The sequence below is a fragment of the Neoarius graeffei genome, chromosome 20, assembly GCF_027579695.1.
Source record: "Neoarius graeffei isolate fNeoGra1 chromosome 20, fNeoGra1.pri, whole genome shotgun sequence".
NCBI classification, from domain to species: Eukaryota; Metazoa; Chordata; class Actinopteri; order Siluriformes; family Ariidae; genus Neoarius; species Neoarius graeffei.
Genome location: NC_083588.1, coordinates 4,253,066 through 4,276,925, shown reverse-complemented (window position 1 = coordinate 4,276,925; position 23,860 = coordinate 4,253,066). Strand labels below are relative to the sequence as shown.

Sequence of the window (23,860 nt, the reverse complement as noted above, 5' to 3'; positions counted from 1 at the left end):
GCTGACACATAGACACAGACAACCATTCACACTCACATTCACACCTACGGTCAATTTAGAGTCACCAGTTAACCTAACCTGCATGTCTTTGGACTGTGGGGGAAACCGGAGCACCCGGAGGAAACCCACGCGGACACGGGGAGAACATGCAAACTCCACACAGAAAGGCCCTCGCCGGCCCCGGGGCTCGAACCCAGGACCTTCTTGCTGTGAGGCGACAGCGCTAACCACTACACCACCGTGCCGCCCTCATTCTCATTATTCTCTTCTAATTCCAATTTGGCCTCATTTTCTATCAAATGTGCTTCAGAAACGAAAAGACAGAAATTACTGTCCTGCAAACATTAAAATCGAGTTATCCAATGAGATTGTTTTGTTTGTTGTCTCTAGGCTGATAAGAGTTTCGAGCTGCTCAGTCTTTGGTTCAGACTTCATTGCTGGGACAGAAGGCCATGGCAGTGTATGTTTTTGTAGGAAGTGACGGATTAATTCGCCAATTAGATTTTGATTTATAGTGCAAGGGACCAAACATTTATCGCCCTAGGCCTTCTTGAAGGCCAATGCGAGCTTAACCACAAATCAGCACAGCAGTGAAGTCACCTTCCAGCCGGTGTAGTGTTCATCAGTAGTGTTAGCGGATGCTGATAAAGCAGTCAAGCCAATGCTATTGAGAGCTACAGGCTAACGACCAAAAAACTAAGATTTCTGTCACCAGACTCTTCTTCCTCACCATGGTATTTTTCACTCAGACTTAAGTATTTATTTCCTTGTGTAATTTACTGAGTTGCTTTTAAAATCAACATCGACAGCTACACACAACGGAGCAACCTGGCAGCCTGACGCTAATCCCTTACAAAATCCTTTACCCTGTTGCTTTTTTGGTGTCTGGCAAAGTTTTGGCTGAGTTCAAGTCCCAGCTCGAATAGTAACGGTTCGACACTGGTTGTAAATATACGTGAAGGATATCTAGTGAAGTTTTGGGAGCCTTTCAGGTGTTCAATGCGTCTTTCTCTTTCCCGGCGAACACAGAAATGGTTGTGTGAATTCACAGCAGAAAACTTTCTCACTGAATATTCGCATCAGCTCCGACGTGTGACGTCATGTTGTCTTGAACTTTGAACCATGCAATATCGTAAACCATATTCAACGCTCATTCTCCACTGGACAGAGTGATGTAATACACGTGGGATAAACGATATGCGAACAATATTGTATGCTATCAAACCAAATGAATGAAACCCACGAGAAGGGAATCGAACACGTTTTTATTCCACCGAAAAAGTGTCCTGTATGGATAATAATGTTATTTATTGCATACTCGTACCAAACCATTGGATATCCCTTTGATCAAAACAATTTCAATGAAATCATAAAATGTATTTCAAATTTGAAAGTATTTTGTTTGGTAGTGTAAAGTGTGAGTTTGAAGTGAAGAAACAGGGCACAAATTGTGGAAGATCAGCCTGTCCTGTGTGAAGACGAATCCAAGAATCATCACATGTAGGCAACACTGAACAGGAATAATCCGGATTCGGAAACGAGGGTGTGGGTCAAAACCAAACAGGAAGTCAAGACAAACATAGACAGGAAGATGAACATGAATTGAGAAACAAGGCTTTGTAACGGGCATCAAATGAACGCCATGTGGCACTCGACGAATGAAAAACAAACAAACAACAGCTTCAGTACACAAACTAATCGAGAATGAATATAAAACAGGTGAGAACAAATGAAGACACATGAGGAAGCTAAACCAATGACCAGAAAGAACGCAAAACAAAAACGCCTCGAGGTTCAACGACAACCTGCGGGGTTTTTTGTCTTATTAATGTTTAAAAAAAAAAGTAGTGGTTCGTAAGAAAACAACTGTTTATCGCTTCCAGGCTTGTAGTACTCGAACCCAGGACTCGTGCCCTAATTTTAAGGACTCGTGACTCGACTTGGACTTGAGCACTGATGACTCGGACTCGTGCGCTAACTGTGTTCGGATTCGTAAATTGGAGACTCGGACTCTGATTTTTTTCTTTAATTTTTGAAACATGCCATAATAATTTGGCATAAGATATTTGTATCTACATTAATTTCTGTACTAATTTCGTGCAAGAGTGTCACACCTGCGCGCCTTGGTGTGTGGATCAGATAGACTCTCGGGCGCGCGCCGGACAGCACGTACGCCAAGTGGACTCTCGTGCGTGAGCTGTAAACTACTCGTACCTGCACAGGATTAAGGTGCAATCAGCGCGCCAATATAAAAACTATGAAAACACACTTACTTTGCGAAGTATTGAGTTGCGCTGCTGATAGATTCCCGAGCCTTATTTCCTTGTTTGGGTTCCTGAACCCCGATTCTCGTCTTTGATCCTGCCGAGTCTACAATAGCCTGTTTGTGCCTCGCTCGACCTATCGCCTGTTTCACCATTTTACAATTTTGCCTGCCGTTCTGGATTGTTTACCGTCTTCATTTGTATTAATAAACACACCTTCTGCACTTACATCCGTCTCCCAACCATCTCTGACAGAATACTTCACACTCCCTGACAAAGAGAAGCACATTCACCTGTTCATACATCATGTTCAGGAACAACCTCATGTTAATGGCGCTGAAACAGACACCGTCACATGGTGCAGTTGGAGTCTTGGACTCGACTCGGACTCCACTTGGATCAATAGTGGACTCGACTCGAAATTTTTTAAATGACTTGGACTTGAACATTGGAGACTCGAGGCTGGACTCGGACTCGTGGGTGAGTGACTCGACTACAACACTGATCGCGTCTATAATGTATCTAAGTAAGAACATGGGCTAATTTGTTTCTTGGATGTTCCACAAACGTAACCATCCATGGACAACATGTCGGATGAAGTGTCGCGATTTCATCAGTGAAAGTTTGTCATTGTTGTGGTGTAAGAGGAATAAAACACTTCAGGAAGTGCTGTAATAGAAAAACCATTCACCAATCAACTGAGCTGCACTTTTTATGGTGTGGATTGATGTTCTAAGAGCACAGGCATTAACACCATGGTTACCACAGGTTTCTTTTTTTCTTTCAGGTGAGAAATGCAGGAGCTTTATTGATCTGGCTCCAGCATCTGAAAGAGGTGAGTAATGAGTGTCCTCACAGCAGCGTCAAGGCTCGTCTGTTATCACATTCCACAAAAAACAGCACATTTAATATCTGTTCCGATTGGGGAGATATATATATATACACATATACATACATATATATATATATATATATATATATATATATATATATATATATATATATATATATATATATACACACACATCTTACTTACTTTTTTTTCCGCTATTTCAGTCCCTGATGTTATGAAAAGGTTTGGGTGATATCTCAGAAAAGTTGTATTCTGGATATTAAACGTTCCATTATGATCCATATTAGCAAGAAGATCCATATTAAGGCAATGAAATACATTCTACAAGCCAAAATATTCACAATATGCTGAGTCATGCCAAACACTCAGTGGCCACTTTAATAGGAACTTGTTGTTGTTGATTCTAAGATCCCTGTTCTTGGCTGCACGACTGGAACGCAATGTGTTCGTCTGTTTTCTGTTGCATGCTGAGATGCTTTTCAGCTCACCACGGTTGTAAAGAGTGATTCTATAAGTTACTATGTCGTTCCTGGAAAAAAAAAAGCTTGAGACACCTAAAATCTGTCCATTTTCTGATCTCTGACCCTCTCTTATCAACAAGGCGTTTGCTTCCACCCACAGAACTGTCACTCATTCACACACTCGCTCACTCGATGTTTTTTTTTTCGCACCATTCTTTCTGCGTAAGCTCGAGAGACTGTTGTGTGTGAAAGCCCCAGGAGATCAGATCAGCAGTTTCTGAAATACTCAGACCAGCAGTCCATCCGAAATACTCAAACCAGCACCCATGCCCACAGTGAAAGAAAGTCACACAAAAACTGAGATCACAATTTTTCCCATTCTGATGTTTGAACACTGTGAACATTAACTGATTTGTATCTGCATAATCTGATGCATCAAGGGATCAGCTGCTTAGAGAACTGCATCAAACAGCAGGTGGATGGGTGTGTGTTTCTAATAAAGTAGCCGGCGAGTGTATATTTAAGACCACTGAAATCTGTGCAATGCTAAAAACGTAAAGACGAAACAAGCTTACTTTGCACAGGTTTTTCGTGAGTCTGTGAGAGAGAGATTGATTCTCGGAGGTCAAGCGCCGTGTCAGATGACTGCTGCTAAATCACAGCCAATCGATGCAAACCTGCAACTCAGTCAGTTTGACAAGAAAGATGGAGAAGAAAAATGCAGCAATCGCAGCTTTCAAGCAACGTTTTCTCCTCTCTCTTAGGGATTTGCATTTTAAAACAAAAACACCAGCATCTTTTTGTTTTGTTTTTTTAAGATATGTGTTTACACATTCTCTTTTCACAAGGATTTGTACTGCGAACTCTCCAGATAAGCAGATTTTATAAATCTATGACCTTCGATAGTGTTTTTCCTTGAAACAGATGTTTATTTATCATTCATGGAAGGAGTCTCCAGTGTCAGGGCTTTGTCACAGTCAGAGGCAAAGGTGTAACTTCAGGACAGAGAAGTTTCCGCTTTGCACTTTCTCGATCACAGAACATGTCAAGGGGCGGCACGGTGGTGTAGTGGTTAGCGCTGTCGCCTCACAGCAAGAAGGTCCTGGGTTCGAGCCCCGGGGCCGGTGAGGGCCTTTCTGTGAGGAGTTTGCATGTTCTCCCCATGTCCGCGTGGGTTTCCTCCGGGTGCTCCGGTTTCCCCCACAGTCCAAAGACATGCAGGTTAGGTTAACTGGTGACTCTAAATTGACCGTAGGTGTGAATGGTTGTCTGTGCCTATGTGTCAGCCCTGTGATGACCTGGCGACTTGTCCAGGGTGTACCCCGCCTTTCACCCGTAGTCAGCTGGGATAGGCTCCAGCTTGCCTGTGACCCTGTAGAAAGATAAAGCGGCTAGAGATAATGAGATGAGATGAGAACATGCCAAGCTGTGGTTTTTCTCCTTGACTCAGCATACCACTTTTCAGGGTTCTTTGGTTCATAAAAGTTCTTTGCGGTCGCATTTCCACATGAGAAATGGTGACAAGGGCCCTTAACTATCCAAAGAACTCTTTAGGAACCTTTATGTAAAATTATTAGCCATCCAACAAACTACTGAGGAATCCTTTGGTAAGACTGCAGCTGGAGAACAAATTAGCCATCCAGGGAACTCTTGAGAAACCATTTTTGTTGTCAACAAAAGAACCCTGAAGAAAATTAATGGACTTAAATAACCTTTCTGGAACCCTTGTTCCAAGAGTGTAGAACCGTTATCCACCCAAAGAACCAATGAGGAACCCTTTTTGTAACATTGCAGAAAACCTCGCCATCCAAAGAACTCTTGAGGAACCCTTTTTTTCAAGATTCTATAAAATATATCAATCCAAAGAACTCCTGAAGAACCAGTTTTGCTGTGATGACCTGGCGACTTGTCCAGGGTGTACCCTGCCTTTCGCCTGTAGTCACCTGGGATAGGCTCCAGCTTGCCTGAGACCCTGTAGAACAGGATAAAGCGGCTAGAGATAATGACATGAGATGAGAACTCTTGAAGAATCCATTTAAAAAGTGTCAAAAAACAAAACCACGAGCCATCAAAAGAACCCATGAGGAAACCTTTTTGGAAGATAGTAGAAAATTTAGCAATCCAAAAAACCCTTGAGGAACCCGTTTGTAAGACGGGGGGGGGGGGGATCAGCCATACAAAGAACCCTTGAGGAACTATTTTTTTAAGAGTGTAGAACCATTGGCCACCCAAAGAACCACAGAGGAAGCTTTTTTTTCAAGATTGTACAAAACATATCAATCCAAAGAACTCTTGAGGAACCGATTTTGTTAGATAGTAAAAAAAATTAACAATCTAAAGAACCATTTTTAGGGCTGCGGAAAACTTACCCATCCAAAGAACCCTTCAGGAACCCTTGTTTTCAGTCTTGAAAACCATTAGCCACTCAAAGGACCACAGAAAATTACCCATCTAAAGGACTCTTGAAGAACCCGTTTAAAAAGTGTAAAAAAAAAAAAGCCTAGCCATCAAAAGAACTCTTGAGGAAACCCTTTTCCAAGATCATAGAACATTTAGCCATCCAAAGAACACTTGAGGAACCCATTTGTAAGACTGAAGAAAAAAAATCAGCCAAACAAAGAACCCTTGAGGAACCCTTGTCTTCAGGATTTAGAACCATTGGCCACTCAAAGGCACACTCAAATGACCCATCTAAAGAACATTTGAAGCACCAGTTTTAAAAGCTTTTTTTTAAACCTAGCCATCTAAAGAACCCATGAGGAAACATTTTTGAAAGATGGTAGAAAAATCAACCATCCAAAGAACCCTCAAGGAACACCGTTCATAAGATTGTAGTCAAAACAACCATCCAAAGATCCCTTCAGGAACCCCTTTGAAGCTTGTAGAAACATGATACATTCAAAGATCTCGTGAGGAACCCTTTTCAGAGTGGAAAACAACAATCCTGAATACATCAGGTCCAAGAATCGCTCAGGGTCGAACTCAAGGAAGAAGACAGGAAGCAGGCGCTAAACCAGCAAATGAAGATCTATTTGTTTGAATTCTACAATTATTGAGTTACAAAAGTGCAATTTTGCACGAACAACATTTTTAGTTTCTAATTTGTGTAATCCTTTGCTCACGTTGTTCATCATGGAGCTGCGGAAGAGAACCAATGTTCTGTGGAAAGACGGGGGAGGAAGCAATGAGACAGAGGCGTATTGATTACGATGAATATTTGATCCGACAGCTCCGACGGCTCCTTAAGAATATGCAAAACCTCAGCAACTATCCAGAGTGAAATATGAGAGATATAAACATTACAAATGAGGACGTCTGAACTGGTGTGGTAAGTTCTCGAAGAACCTGCTGACTGTGAATAACGTCAATGCCTCAGTCAGCATTAAGATCCATGCATATTGTATATCAAGCAACAGAGATGAATATTTTAAGGCAGTGAAGAGCCACCGAGATTAGGTTCGTCCTGGGGGGGGTGTTTACTTTTGTTCTGCTTTGTTTTTTTGTGTTGAAGTGTTTGGTGTTGGCGCATCCATGCAGGAAGTGTTCATGAAGAGGTATGAAGACTAGAACTCTCAGTGCAATGCTGGAGGGCAGTGTATGTTTGAGAAAGAGAGGGAGCGAGAGAGAAAAGCATTAATGCGTGGTATCACTCTTGTACAGCCCATTTGTCGTCTCAGTGCTTTCCTCCAGAAGCTCTTATCTAGCTTCGATTGAGCTGCCAAGCCTGGGTTGCTCAGCGAAATTATCGTTCTCCAGCCACAGGCAGGCGGTCTGGCTTCACCTTGGGTGCAACGCTGGCGTCATTGTTTTGTTTACTGTCCAGTGCGTTTCTGGGGTGAGATTGCCTCCGCAGGAAACTTGCTCATGAATTATTCATAATACGACACAATATCTAAATGAAACTAAATGCTCATATTGCTTGTAATAATTTAATGGAAACGAACGATCATGTGTTCTGAACGAATACAAATAAAGATACGAATGAATATGAGCCGTACTGTTAGTTCACAATCCTGCGGAATGCAACAAATCAGCGAGGTTTTTACTTTCGTACAAGAACGAGCTGTCAGATATCAAGCTCACGGAATAAACAAAGACCACGGTGATGTTAATGCCAGGATTACAGCATCCTCAGTAACTGCCTTGTCAGGGCTGCGCTGGTTTAATTTAGCTGACTATTCATCTATCCATCCTTTAATCGAGACCAGTTATCCATCCGGGTCGTGGAGAGAAGTTGGAGCCAGTCCCGGCTGACTTCAGGCAAGAGACAGGGTCCATCTTGGGCAGGCCGCCAATCCAATCCATCATAGGCCTAAATCAGCTCCCTTTTTTATTTTTATTTTGTTTTTTCCCTGAAATCTGGTTACAGCCACACCCACTTCAGACTTCAGCAACACTTTTCAATTTCCACTCTGATCAGTGATCGTTCTTAGTAGTGGATTCCAACTTTCGATTCTTGACCATCTCGCTCATGCCATTTCTTTTGCTCTCCCGGAGAAATTATCAATCCATCAAGAAGATCTCAAAGCTTTGAAGGACGATTGAACATTTTTTGGATGGCTTTTGAATAACAAAGGTTTGATTCTCAAAGATCTACAAATGCGGCTTGAACTCTGGAAGACAACTGCTTTCAGACATAGATATTACACGTTGCTGTCACATCTCATGCTCTTTTCAGCCCGTTCCAACACTCAGTTCTTCTCCCACTTTTCTAATTCTCATCAACTTCCCTCTGAACCGAGAGGACGCATGAGAAGGTCCAAACCCTTCAAGGATCTACATGCGTAAGCAAAGAGAAGAAAAATAAGAAGCAAACCAAAGCCCTGGAGATGAGATGGGATTAGCTGGATGGGATTAGCTGGAACAAATAGAGGCCTTTCCCCAAATTAACTCATGAACCATTTACGAAGGAGAAAATGAATAATTAGTCCCCAATATGTTTTTGGATTGATTACAATTTCATTGCTTGCTTATTGTGCTAACAGATAATTAATCAAGAACTAAGGTGTTAAAGGAAACATCTTGTGTATATTATCCTAGATTTGCTTGGAAAATCCGATATCTATCTATCTGGACAGGAATAAAATGATCAGACACTGATATTTTGTCAAAAGGCATCAGGTACACCATGTAAACTTAATACCATCTGAATAAGATGAAAGAAATGACTTTCTTCTCACTTGTCTTATGAGGCGATGAGCAGATGTAGAACACTGATACCTTTGGGAACACTCCTGGGACTGTCTGATAAGAGATTTTCCCCTGAAAAAAAAAAAAAATTCTCAATATACAGTATGGAAGCCAGACAGAGAGGTGGGTCATGTTGTCTCAAGGTATCTTTCTTCTTTACCAAAGAAGCAGGGTGGAATTAGGTTTATCATAAGCAAATCCAGATTTTCATTCAGACACCAACCAAACTGATGATCAAATCATCAGCTTTTCTTTGACTAATCAGACACAAGGTATGCCACCACTCTTGCCAAAGCAGTTGGGGATTAGGTGCCTTGCTCCAGGGCACTTCAGCCAATCCTGCTGGTGCAGGGAATCAAACCAGCAAACTTTTGGTCCCAAAGCTGCTTCACTAACCATTAGGCCATGGTTTCCCTCAAATCCAGATTTGAAAGAAAAAAAAAATCTATCAAAAGGGTGGTATGTTGGGTTTCTGAGTAGGTGGAACTGGTGCTTTGAAAATTGTAAAATTGGAAGTGTCTCATCCATGAAAATTCAAATGTAAAATTCAAAATAAGGAAGTCCAAAGAAAACAGGACTCGGACTCAACTCGAGAAAATGTGGAGCACGATTTCCCCAAGATGCTATCACACAGAAGGTGAGATATAAAGACAAACCGATAAAAGAATTTAACACGGAACAGGTGAACACAATAAGATAACAAGCAACGTCAGGGCAGGGGTGGAGAAAGAACTCGACCAGAAATAAAAACACGAGCATGTGGATGTGATCATGACGTAAAAGACAGGGAAGAGAGTTTTCCGCTTTTCGGCGGATTTCCGCTTTTTCTGAGCAAAAATCGATATTATGCCAAATCCGTTGAGATTTTTTTTTTCATTGAGGGGGGTTGGGGTATGTTCCTTCGTGATACTTAAGCGTACGACAATGTTACATGTTTACAGTTTTGCCATCTTTAGTCTCGCTAAGTCTCGCGGTAGAATACGTGTTTTCTACAATGTAATTGGCCAAAACATCGCTGGCGAGAGCATGATAGCCAATCATAACAGTTCTTACAAGAGTGTGGGAGAGAACAAAAGCCAATCATAACAGTTCTTACAAAAGTACCCGCATCTGTTCTATTTTATCAAAACTTGCACATGTTCATCGTCGCTGCGCTTCAAAAATACGTTTCTCTTTCGTATCGGCTTTTTTACTCAAAATGCCGAATACAATTGACAAGCGAGACGAAGCGAAGGTACGTGAAATCGATGCTGGTATAAAAAACAGAGAGACAAGCTGACAAGCTTTTGTCTTTGGCCAAAAAGCTGAAGAAGAAGTCGAAATGATTAAATGAAAATGAGAAGTGACTGTGAACTATAAATAATTGTATAAAGTGTACATAGACATTATCCCATAAACTTAGCATTCGTTTGATTTAATACATTGAACATGTATATGATGGTCAGTAAATCTGAATTAATGCTGACAGTTTTGAAAACTTAAATATTTCAAAAGACTTTTTGAAATCATATGCAATTAATGAGGACATAGGGTGACTGACCTTTTCTCCCTAAGAAATTTTATTTAATATATGAACATTTTGATAATTAATAAAACTTACGTTTAATGTGAATTTAGTTTGTCATTTTTGTTGATCATGAATTATAACCATACCCTTGAATGTAGAATGTGATTTTATTTTGAATTCAAACAATACTCCTATTGATTTGAAACATATTTTCATGTAAATATATAAAAAAGACAACAGATTTTTTATCTACTACAGCTCAGATTGCAGGAAAAGTGGTTTGTAAGGCCTTATTTTTCAAAATTTTCCTGGGGGGGGGGTATCCCTCCCAGACCCCCGGCTTCGGGCGCCATCTTGTTTTCTGCTTTTTTGGTGACCACCCACTCTCATTCCTGAAAAGAGGAAAGTGGCACTTGAGAAGACAGACAATCTCAGATTGCCACTCCCAGTGCTAATCCTGAGCTGAATCACAAAATGTGAAGGTATCCAGCATCTCACTGGTCTTTCAACAAAATAAATCACGAAAACAAACTTTGAGCTCATGGTGTCAAATGTGAACAGAAATTATAAAATTGATTGTGCAGTGGAGTGGTGGAGTTCTTACAAGTGTGTGTGTTGTGTGTGGGTTTGCAGGTGTCCTTTGGCTGTCAGTGGTCTCCGAGGTGTTATACATCATGCTGCTGGTGGTTGGCTTCAGTCTAATGTGCTTGGAGCTCTTTCACTCCAGCAACGTGATCGATGGCTTGAAGCTGAACGCCTTCGCTGCCGTCTTCACGGTGCTGTCAGGTAACCAGAAAAAAAAAAAAACCTTATTACACATTTCCTCCTTGCAGCTCCAAGTGATGAAAGCTACATTGACCTGAAGTGCATGTTGGCTATTTTAAATAAATTGAAGAACATGACAAAATGAAGAATCTCTTCAGAGTTCTCGATTTAACTTTTTTTCCTCAGTGTAGAAAGGATCCTCAGGGGTCCTTTGAATGTTTAACCATTCTATCTCTTTTAAGGATTCTATTTGGGAAACAAAGAGAAGCAAGCTGAAAAACCCTTCAGGGTTTCAGAATTAATTCCAACCCATCACCACAACCCCCATCCCCAAGACACTGTCGACAGAGTCTATCTATCAATATACATTCTGACAAAAAAGGATACTCAGGGTTCCTTTGAAGGTTCATCTCTCTATCCATCCATCAACACTTATCAAGAGTCCTTAGCTTGTTCAAGGGGGTTTATTTGGAACTTTCTCTGTTCAAGAAACACTGTTAGTGTTCGACAGAGAATGTTCAGGGTTCTCCAAGAGAGACAATCTGAACAAGCCTTAAGGGTTCGAAGATTTCCCCCTTCCCCACCCAAGAGGCGACTGACAGATATACAGTACAGTAGATTCTGAGAAAAAAGGGATCCTTGAAGATCCTTTGAATGTTGAACCATTCTTGCTTTCTAAAGAGGTTCAATTTGGAAACAGCCCTCTGTTTATGGGTTCTACACAGAAATTTTAAACGTTCCCCCAGAAGGGTACACTGAAGACAAGCCGAGATATTATACACATGGAGGTCAATAAAGTTCATCTTTCCATCCATCCATCTCTCCACACTCTCAGGCAAACTCTTTGACTTGACCCCCCCGAAAGGTCAACACAGATCTACGTACTTCAAGTAAATGGATCCTCAGGGGTCTTTTGAAAGGTTAAAATAAAACCTAGAACCTGTGTATCACCTTCCAGGAGTGACAAACTAAAGAACCATTATGGCACAAGATACAACCTTGTTTTCAGAGATACCCCTTTTCCATTAGCAGGGAACAGGTTCCGGTTTGGTTCGCACCAAGTTTTGAACTTTTCGGAGAATCTCGGCCAAAAATAAATTGGTTCGGATCCTGAAAAGTCGGTTCCCAGCTGGAACCAAAAGATAGCTGGTTTTCCCAGTGTGAACCATGATGACATCAGTGGGTGTGTCATTAGTTCGGTGAGTTCCTACATCTTCTTATGATTAGGAGTTGGTCTGTGGTTGTTTTTTGGATGAAAACAAATTTCTGCAAAAACAGATCAAAGTCTCACAGGTGATCTCACATGTTTGTGTAGTTTGTTTTTTGTTTGAGTGTTTTGTCTGCCAGTTGTGGCGTAGCTCCAGACCCAGTTTTGGCGTCGGTTTCCTTCAGCCCTTGGTGCGCCGTGGGTGATACCTGTGCTTCTCGCTATGCACTGCAGTGAGCTCATTACTCTTTTTAACATCAGGGTTGTTCAGTGCTCTGTGTGCTGGTGCTTTTGTGCTTGGCGCGGTGTTCCGAGCAATGTTGCCCAGTGGCAATGTGTTGGCTGTACAGGTGGTTTGGGACATACCAGCGCTCTGTGTGGCAGTGCTTCTGTGCTCGCTTTGTGGATCCATGGCGCGGTGTTCTGAGCAATGTTGCCCAGTGGCATCGCGGTGGTTGTGCAGGCGGTGTGGGATTTATCTTCATGCGCCTGGTGGGACTGTGGTATCTACGCCATTGGAATTACATCCTGGCCATCTTTTGGCGGATTGTCTTTTTTCCCCTTAATTGTCAAGCAACCTTGGGTGTGAGAAAGGCACTATATAAATTGAAATTATTATTATTATTATTATTATTATTATTAATCAGTGCGATCCACCATCTTCCTCCGACTGTTGATTTCTGTTATGCAATGCCCTTCATTGATGATGCATCCTTGATTACAGTGGTTCTGCACAAAACTGGTGGAAATACAGGCTGGTTTGCTCGCTGGTAACCAAGGTTCAAAGAATCCAAAGAAGATAGACTTACTCAGATGAAGAGATACATCTAGCTTTTAAGCAATGTGTCAAATTCTTTGCTTAAGATTTTGTTTAACTCTTGAAATTAAAAGCAAGAATGCATCTTTGCCCTGGTTGCCTCATTCCCTGATCCCTCGCTGTCAGATTGCCAGGAACAGCTGCTCCTTTTTGAATTGAGATTATTCCATTTGCCCAGCTGGCCCCCAGCTCTGTTCATTTGGGCCTTTAATACTCGCTAATTCCAGATGCAGTATCCAGTCGGGGAGAGATCTCCGACCCAGAGATGAGCCTCGGTTCAGCCAGCTGACATAGATTAAAGGGGTTCACGCTGGTGCTATCAATGAGCATCAAAAGGAGGAGTGGGCATATGCTGGCTCGCCCTTACTTCTTGTCAGAAGTCTGAGATCCATATTCATCTTTGATACTCACTGCAATCTTGATTCAAAATCCTGGATTACAGCCTGCTTTGATAACAGTTACCAGCTCTTAACTTGTGTCACATGATCAGATACGTAATCCAGGGGTTCTCGAGCTTTGTTTGTGCACGGACCCCATTTTAAAGCACCAAACTTCTGGTGGACTGGGCATGATGGAGCCCAAAGCGTGCATCCTATCTTGGCTGCCACATCCAACCTAGAGCTTTCCTTTGGTTAGATGCTGAGAAAAAAGATTGAAGCCTGCATCTCATAAGTGTGTGCTCACAAATATTTGGTTTATTTAGGCATTTCATCCACTTTGTGCTGGAGAAGACACACAAAGTTTGGGTTTTAACCCCAAGTTTGAGAAACTAAAGATAGCAGTTGATGAGAGTCAGGTTATTTGAACATTTTCAGTTTTAATGCACATGTTCTTCTCATCTAATTAACTTCTGAACACTATCCTGTGTGAGCTACTGTATCTCAAAAACCCAGAGAAAGAGTGTTTTTACAGTGACTCATCACGCCTTGCTTTGTGTAGGCTTCTGGCATATTGAATATATAAACCTGAAGCCACACACTGCTCAAGGCATACACACACCCACATCCTCCGAATCCTGAGTCCTCCCTCCACTGAGAAATCCCCAGTGTGGAATTACACCTCCAGTCCAGCTGGACACTAAATTTGAAATGCACTAAATATGCAATGTTTAATCACGTTCGCTGTTTTTATGAGGTTTCTTGGTTTTTCTGATAACACCTGACTTCGTAGCTTCATCATTTATGGTGGGAAACATTTTCATCCAAAATAAAAGAACACCTGGACAAACTTCGTGATGACCTTTCAGAGTAGATCAAAAATACTCCAAGCTACTATTTAGCAAATAATAGCTAGCTGGATTCTTAAAGCCAAGTGAAAGCGAGGTACACAAACGAGAAATATCTGTTTTATCAAACTCAAAGAAATTTCTTGTTGCATCCATTGACTCGAACATGGACAACGTAACATTTCTAAAAAAGAAAATTCAGCACCCACAGGTCTAGCGCCCCTGCTGGCTGGCTGCAGTACAATGCGTAGCACAGCTGATCTACATGCGTTCCAATGACAAAAAAAGAGTTCCTTTTCCAGGTCACTTTTCTCATCTAAAATGTCTTTTCATCAGCATGTTTTTTGTATTTTCCCCCATAAATTTTTTCAACATTATTCGACAATATCACAAGAAGGCATGGATGGGGCCCTGCGATGACCTGGCGACTTGTCCAGGGTGTACCCCGCCTCTCGCCTATAGTCAGCTGGGATAGGCTCCAGCTCGCCTGCGACCCTGTACAGGATAAGCGGCTACAGATAATGGATGGGCCTTTCTCAGAAAATGTGACGAATAATGGGAAAGACATTTAAAAAATTTTTATAGACACTAATTTTACTTACAATCCCTCTAAATATATTTAATAGACAAAAAAGGCATATTTCATGAATTCACAAAGCAAGAGATATCATTATTATGAAAAAATAATGCCCAGTTTTTGTCTTTACCGTTACCTATAATGTCTTTACCATTACCCTATAGAGTAACAGCATTTTTGGGTCACTGAGTGCAGAAAAAAAAGATCAACAAATTACAAAATATGCATGTATTATCCCATCCTACCTTGCTACTTGGCGAACTAAACTTTTTCAAAATACAGCATCATTATCTTTATCATTCGGGGGGTAACGGCAAAGACAGTTAATTTTCCTGACCTCTCAAAATTTCATATTTACCCGATCAGTATCCTGGATTCCAACATTCATGCAGCAGTGATTTTTTTTTTCAAAATGGCTGCTCAACATCCTGGTCCTTCCTCATGCAGCTGCACTGCCCTCTATTGTCAAAGCCCTGAGTTACAGCATGATTTTACTATTTGGGTAACGGTAAAGACATCAAGAAAGTACACATTCTTGCGCATATATTTTAGGCTATACAGCAAAAACCGTTGAAGCAAAGATCGTGATATTTTCCAGAATAAAAAGTGAAGGTATAGAGGTAATATTTCAGAAAGAAAAGTGAAAATAAAATTAAAAACAAAGGAATTATTTTCATTCAAATTTCACTAATCCTCATTTCGACACATGGCGGTAATGATATTTTGGTATATTTTGGCAAAATAAAATTCTTGCAAATGCAGACAAGTTGCCTCAGTATTTTTTTTTTTTACTGCTCTGTTAAATTCTTTCTTAAAGTAAATGTATAATAGACCGCCAGAATGAATGGTTTTAGAGAAAAAACAAACTTCATGTTGAAAACTGAATGTCACATTTTCTGAGAATGGCCCGGACACACTTGGGATGAAGTGACTGACAGTCTTGGACCTTGGTATTTGGAGAAGGGGGTGGGGCTTCCAATTGAATTTGGCTCTTGTCTCTACTGTGTAAACTCTGGCTCCAAATTTGACAACATAACGAAGCAATTTTGGCATCATTTTTACAGAAAGGAAAGGCACGCATCTACACCATTGATGATTTTTTTTTTTGACACTCGTTGGTTGTCCATCCATATAAACCGGCCTCTTGGTGTCAATTTAACTCTCAGATTGTTGCTAATTCTTTAACTAGAACTGATGTATAATTATAAATGGGTCACGTGTCACTGCATGTTTCTCCTCCAGGTCTTTTGGGAATGGTGGCTCACATGATGTACACCCAGGTGTTCCAGATCACAGTCAGTCTGGGACCTGAAGACTGGAGACCACACACCTGGGACTACGGCTGGTCCTTCTGGTCAGTGTTACACACCAGACACTTTGAACAACTTTGTTTCTGGATGCAGTCGCATTAACATTTTTATGTTGAATGAAATGGAGTTCATCCGTATTCATATCGGTAACCAGTCTTTAAATACGGGTCTGTCTCAGAAACTGGGTACTGTGGGGGCCCCCACTAAATATACTCACAGTCAATAAACTATACGGTTTTGAATGGTGATGTTGGTTTTAATTTGAAATAAAATGATGAAAGAAATAATACAGATAAAACTAAACCATTGATGTGAATACTCTATTCAGAATTTGGCAAAAATTCTGCAGATTTGTGGAAAAATGGCGGCTTGATCTGGGACATGATAAACGGTCGACTACATCGCATTCCCTTAAAAAGGTTGTAGTCCACTGAAGAGTCTACAGTTATCACTAATTGTATTTTAAGTTGTAACTTTATACACCTAAGGATTGGTGCGCTCACAGAATAATCATAACCGTAATAAAACATTATGCAAAATATTTGATTACCGTCATAACTCCGTTTTCCGCAGACCCAAAACCAATACGATCGTGTGTTTTGATCTAAACGGAAAGCCTCAGGGTCGAGGTCACGACCTCACCAAAAGGAGTAACTTAAAATCACTACGCCGTATAAACATTTAGTTATAAATCTGTGATTTTGTTTTTTAAAACGAAAGCTGAAAGTTAGGTATAGAATATGTTTCTTACAGAATATGTTACGATGGTAGCTGGTCTTGTATGAATTTCTGAGCTATAAAATGAGTCGTGGTCTATTTTTTACCGTAGCGTGTTATTTGTGTGCGGGGAAGGACACACATTAACAATTTGCATGTGCAGAATGGAATTTTCCACTCCAACAGTTAGAAGTTGATCGTGCTTCCATTTGCGGTCTCTCTGTTACGCGGGTGATCTGTTCGTACGTTATCACTGAAAAGGTGAGTTTTGACAGTTTTATTTTGTTTTAGTCTTGCAGTATAAGGCAATGGAATGTTTCTTTTTCATCTTACTTTCATATTTTGTATTGTTTGCATATTTTTGGCCAATATTTTGCAACCATGGTCAATTTAGATCGAACTTTTGATAGAATCTACGGCCAGTCATTTTGCCCCGCCCCCACCTCGCGCTCCGTCCGGTGCGGTAGTGATGTCCCATTGCTCGCGCGCCGCAGCAGAGACCCGCGCGACCTTCAGCCGGTACAGTCGCTGTTCTTTTACCACCACCGTTATTCTCGTCTTTCCGGTGTGTTCTTGATTTTTCCATTGTGTCCTATTTCGCCGTATCAAATACCCAAACTGTATCATATTATTCATATTTAAGTGAATAATCAATTCAGTCATCATAACTTGAGATTTTTAACCGAAGCAATCAAAAAGAGGAAATTTATTCAATATTTTCACTCATCTGTGAAGGAGGGGCTTTAATTCTTCATGATGGAGTTATTTTATCTCATCTCATTATCTCTAGCCGCTTTATCCTGTTCTACAGGGTCGCAGGCAAGCTGGAGCCTATCCCAGCTAACTACGGGCGAAAGGCGGGGTACACCCTGGACAAGTCGCCAGGTCATCACAGGGCTGACACATAGACACAGACAACCATTCACACTCACATTCACACCTACGCTCAATTTAGAGTCACCAGTTAACCTAACCTGCATGTCTTTGGACTGTGGGGGAAACCGGAGCACCCGGAGGAAACCCACGCGGACACGGGGAGAACATGCAAACTCCACACAGAAAGGCCCTCGCCGGCCCCGGGGCTCGAACCCAGGACCTTCTTGCTGTGAGGCGACAGCGCTAACCACTACACCACCGTGCCGCCCCGAGTTATTTTATATGGAACTCAATTTTACAAAAGCATTTGAATTGTAATCAAAAAAAAATTTCCACAGTGGAGGCTAGATAAAGCAAGATGCTATCTTTATTCTTATTAAACATGACAAAAGAAACATTGAGTGTTAGGTAAATGCAAAAAAAAAAAAATAGTAAAATTAGAAAATTTATTTTTTTTGACCAGGGCGGCACGGTGGTGTAGTGGTTAGCGCCGTCGCCTCACAGCAAGAAGGTCCGGGTTCAAGCCCCGGGGCTGGCGAGGGCCTTTCTGTGTGGAGTTTGCATGTTCTCCGCGTGGGTTTCCTCCGGGTGCTCCGGTTTCCCCCACAGTCCAAAGACATGCAGGTTAGGTTAACTGGTGACTCTAAATTGAGCGTAGGTGTGAATGTGAGTGTGAATGGTTGTCTGTGTCTATGTGTCAGCCCTGTGATGACCTGGCGACTTGTCCAGGGTGTACCCCGCCTTTCGCCCGTAGTCAGCTGGGATAGGCTCCAGCTCGCCTGCGACCCTGTAGAGCAGGATAAAGCGGCTAGAGATGATGAATGATTTTTTGACCATAAGGTCCCAAATGAGAGAGCAGTTTCTGAGACGGACCCATATGTAAGTGAAGCTCATAGATACTAAATCAGCATCATGAAAGATCAACATAACACTTGCATGGATAACAATTGATTTTTTAATGCTTTTAAATGTTTTTGTTCATTCGATGCACTCTCTTCGAAAGCAAACCTGCCAACAGTTTGAAAGAAAAGCTGACCGAGCATTCATCTTCAATATATACAGCTCACTTTAAGCGCTGTTTATCATAAATTTGGTTCTTGATATAAGCAGTGTCTCTGATTCAGATGCACTCTGAATTGGCAACCGGCTCGAAGTTTTATTTCCACCCGACGAGTGCCAACATCTCACCGCTAAGGAAAAGAAGTACAAAGGCGTTTTGTGCCACACGCTGAATGAAAATCTGGGCTAATGAATCATGCTAAAGAAGGAGCAGTCACAAGTGCGTGGGTGTTTGGATCTGATTGTGCAGCACACGCATCTCGCTCGAACGGACTTCTATCGCTGAAAATCCATTCCCGTGGATTAAATGCACCTTCCTCACAATCGTGACCAAGAATAAAACACTCACATCATAAAGTGCAGGTTTAAATAGTTTGGGTTTTTTTCTCATTCTGACGGCACTTTTTGAGAAAAGCTTGAAAACTGGACAAAAAAACTTTTTGAAAAAGATTTTGAATCATAGGGCGGCATGGTGGTGTAGTGGTTAGCGCTGTCGCCTCACAGCAAGAAGGTCCTGGGTTCGAGCCCGGGGCCGGCGAGGGCCTTTCTGTGTGGAGTTTGCATGTTCTCCCCGTGTCCGCGTGGGTTTCCTCCGGGTGCTCCGGTTTCCCCCACAGTCCAAAGACATGCAGGTTAGGTTAACTGGTGACTCTAAATTGAGCGTAGGTGTGAATGTGAGTGTGAATGGTTGTCTGTGTCTATGTGTCAGCCCTGTGATGACCTGGCGACTTGTCCAGGGTGTACCCCGCCTTTCGCCCGTAGTCAGCTGGGATAGGCTCCAGCTTGCCTGCGACCCTGTAGAAGGATAAAGCGGCTAGAGATAATGAGATGAGATGAGATGATCACACTTTCCACTCAGGGTCGTGTTCATAGGGCGACATAACACCTGCGTAAGCTCTTCATGACGACTGATCGTGACAAAAATATTTATAAAACAAAACAAATATCATTTATTATCCCCTTGGCATATAGTGTGGGAGGGGATATACGTAGCTATCACTCTGTCTGTCCATAAACGTTTTAGTTTCCGGAGCATGACTCAAAAACTATTCGGAACTTTTTTCACGAAACCTGACAGTTATGTTAAGTGACTTGAGGAGTTGCGCCTTTTGCCATTGTGGGATTTCTGTGATTTTTATCTTTTCCGTATTTCCATGGCAACCAATTCAACTTTGGAAAATTTGGAGTGGGGTTTCATGTGGGGGCCGGGGGGGATACGTCATCTCCTGATGACTCTTGTTATGATTAATATTTATAATTCATTTATTTAATGACAATATTTAGTATTTATAAAAGTGAAAATAATTGGTGGAAATGGACATACAGATTGTGTGTGCGAGTTTTCAGATTAAATTGACGTAACCTGTGAACCAAACGACGTAAAGTTATGATATTTTCCTCAATGAGTTATGTTACAGCTTGGAGTTGAATAAAAAGTATTGGTTAAAAGCACGACGCAGATAAAAGTGAATCGTGTTCTTTAAAAGATGAGTACAAGGTGCCAGGAATTACAACCTTGATTCCAGAAAAGTTGGGACAAAGTACAAATTGTAAATAAAAACGGAATGCAATGATGTGTCTCGTCTCGTCTCGTCTTCTTCCGCTTATCCGGGACCGGGTCGCGGAGGCAGCAGTCTAAGCATGGAAGCCCAAACTTCCCTTTCCCCAGACACCTCGGCCAGCTCCTCGGGAAGAACACCGAGGCGTTCCCAGGCCAGCCGAGAGACATAGTCCCTCCAGCGTGTCCTGGGTCTTCCCCGGGGCCTCCTCCCGGGGGGACATGCCTGGAACACCTCCCCAGGGAGGCGTCCAGGAGGCATCCGAAAAAGATGCCCGAGCCACCTCAGCTGGTTCCTCTCGATGTGGAGGAGCAGCGGCTCTACTCCGAGCTCCTCCCGAGTGACTGTGCTTCTCACCCTATCTCTAAGGGAGCGCCCAGCCACCCTGCGAAGGAAACTCATTTCAGCCGCTTGTATCCGCGATCTTGTTCTTTCTGTCATTACCCAAAGCTCATGACCATAGGTATGGTCTCTCAGGCATTAAGTATCTCGGGCAATGATGTGGAAGTTTCAAAATTCCATATTTTATTCAGAATAGAACATAGATGACATATCAAATGTTTAAACTGAGAAATTGTATCATTTAAAGAACAGAACAGTTTTCCACTTTGCCACAGTCCATTTTAAATGAGCCTTGGCCCAGAGAAGACGTCTGCGCTTCCGGATCATGTTTAGATACGGCTTCTTCTTTGAACTATAGAGTTTTAGCTGGCAACGGTGGATGGCACGGTGAATTGTGTTCACAGATAATGTTCTCTGGAAATATTCCTGAGCCCATTTTGTGATTTCCAATACAGAAGCATGCCTGTATGTGATGCAGTGCCGTCTAAGGGCCCGAAGATCACGGGCACCCAGTATGGTTTTCCGGCCTTGACCCTTACGCACAGAGATTCTTCCAGATTCTCTGAATCTTTTGATGATATTATGCACTGTAGATGATGATATGTTCAAACTCTTTGCAGTTTTACACTGTCGAACTCCTTTCTGATATTGCTCCACTATTTGTTGGCGCAGAATTAGGGGGATTGGTGATCCTCTTCCCATCTTTACTTCTGAGAGCCGCTGCCACTCCAAGATGCTCTTTTTATACCCAGTCATGTTAATGACCTATTGCCAATTGACCTAATGAGTTGCAATTTGGTCCTCCAGCTGTTCCTTTTTTGTACCTTTAACTTTTCCAGCCTCTTATTGCCCCTGTCCCAACTTTTTTGAGATGTGTTGCTGTCATGAAATTTCAAATGAGCCAATATTTGGCATGAAATTTCAAAATGTCTCACTTTCGACATTTCATATGTTGTCTATGTTCTATTGTGAATACAATATCAGTTTTTGAGATTTGTAAATTATTGCATTCCGTTTTTATTTACAATTTGTACTTTGTCCCAACTTTTTTGGAATCGGGGTTGTACACATAATGAATGAGAGCAGTTCATGCCCAGGATCGACACTTTGCTCACAAATTGCACGAATGGTATCGGTGCATCCCGAATTACAGCATTCTTCAAATATATATCCATCCATTATCTGTAGCCGCTTGTCTTGTGCAGGGTCGCGGGCAAGCTGGAGCCTATCCCAGCTGACTATGGGTGAGAGGCAGGGTACACCCTGGACAAGTCGCCAGGTCATCGCAGGGCCGACAAACAACCATTCACACCTACGGTCAATTTAGTGCCACCAATTAGCCTAACTTAGGAAACTGGAGCACCTGGAGGAAACCCATGCAGACACAGGGAGAACATGCAACTCTCCACAGAAAGGCCCCTGTTGGCCACTGGGCTCGAACTCAGAACCTTCTTGCTGTGAGGCGACAGTGCTAACCACTACACCACCATGCCGCCCTGAAGTATTATAAAATGTCGAGCATTAAAAAAAAAAAGTTTAATTCAAAAATCTCTGATGTTTCATCTTGAATTGACCGTTCCAGGATTAACCCCAGGACGGCTTCTCTCGGATCGATGCCACATACCATCAACGAAAGGAGGAAATGAATCCAGCAGAGAAAATATACGTCCATATAGCGATGAAACTTGTATTGTGCGAATGATTTGTGTTATTTTGCTGCTTGGATAAGAGCTTTTGAGACACGCACTGGGTTCTGACAGGCATGAAAGTGGTATTTACATTGGCTGAATTACCACAGATGCTCTCCTGCTACCCATTAGCCCAGGATAAAATTGCTTCATTTGGTTTTTTTGCCATCTGGCCAATTTCTTTCTGGGGTTTTTTCCCCCTCTCATTCACTTCTTTCTCACGTGTGAGTTTTTTTTCCCTGCCTCTTTGAAAGCTGTAAGCTCGCAACCTGTAAATCAGGACGTAATTGCAGTTCAAGCTGCTTGAAATCCGTCAGGGTGTTGTGTTAATTTTCTCAAACTCGCAAGCTATTCCGGCACTTTCGGGTCTTTCAGACAGGGTGAATTTCTCAAGCGTGGACTCAAGTCATGCAAGACAGATTTTTTTCATCAAGGAAAAAAAAAATAGTTGAAGGAAACAAAGCAAGAATTTAATTTCTTTTAATTTAGTGACTGTCAGGTTTGATCCTGCTGACTATAACTCAGTATTAAGCAATTGTAAGTAAAAAAAAAAAACCTTAGGTGATGAGAACAAACAATACAATTTGAAGGATAAGCATGCATAAATAAAATTCTTCATGCTGCTCAAATCTGTTGTTACACCTCAAGCCTGAATACTGACAAGCTTGAACGATTGGTCATCTCCAGCTCTTTGAAAACATTTCATGGTTTCGTCGCAGTTAGTTAGGGTTAGGGTTAACCCTAACCCTAGTTCCGATTGCACCATCGACTTAACTCCACTCGCTTTTCATGAATCATCCACACAAGTTCCAGATGACCGAGATACTAAGATGAAAAATCTCTCTGTTTTGTCTTCTTTCAGCATGGCATGGGGATCTTTCACCTGCTGCATGGCCGCCTCCGTCACCACGCTCAACTCCTACACGAAGACAGTCATCGAGTTCAGGCACAAGCGCAAGCTCTTCGAGCAGGGTCTCCGTGAAGAACAGGCCTTCCTCGACCAAGAAGCCTTCCACTACTTCCAAGATCGCTCTGTGCAGTCCGTCTCCAGCTCGGTGGACCTGTTCCCAGGCCACACGAGCGCCCATAGCAGCGCTTATAGCAGTCGGGGGAAAATGCGTGCTCCTTCAGCTTCCATGGACATGCCAGAAAACGTAGATTCTCTCGGAGAGGAGCAGTGCTGAGGTTCCTCACAAGGACCTTTTCATGGTCTGGATATATTCCAACATGGAGTCGTGGGAAAAAAAAAGCACGAAGGACTGAGAACTCTCCGGAAGACAGTTCTGATTTATGAGACCTATTTTCGAGGGACGGGTACAAAAACGAGTTTATATTTGATTCTATGAACAAAAGGTGAAATATTTTCTGCATATGTGAAAAGGAAGGAGATGAAAATGAGGCTGAAAGTGTGACAAATCGATTGTTGATTGATTCTGAGTTGAG

General features: G+C 42.1%; 1 protein-coding gene across 1 annotated transcript in view; it reads left to right on the top strand.

Annotated features, from left to right (window-relative positions):
• gsg1l (gsg1-like) overlaps positions 1-23,601 on the top strand; it is a 35,971-nt gene extending 12,370 nt beyond the window's left edge. The window contains exons 2-5 of the mRNA XM_060902478.1: positions 3,052-3,099; positions 10,909-11,061; positions 16,109-16,220; positions 23,280-23,601. Coding sequence (XP_060758461.1) covers positions 3,052-3,099; positions 10,909-11,061; positions 16,109-16,220; positions 23,280-23,601 — 635 coding nt within the window. The remainder of the gene's footprint in view (positions 1-3,051; positions 3,100-10,908; positions 11,062-16,108; positions 16,221-23,279) is intronic.
• Positions 23,602-23,860: the final 259 nt, after the last annotated feature.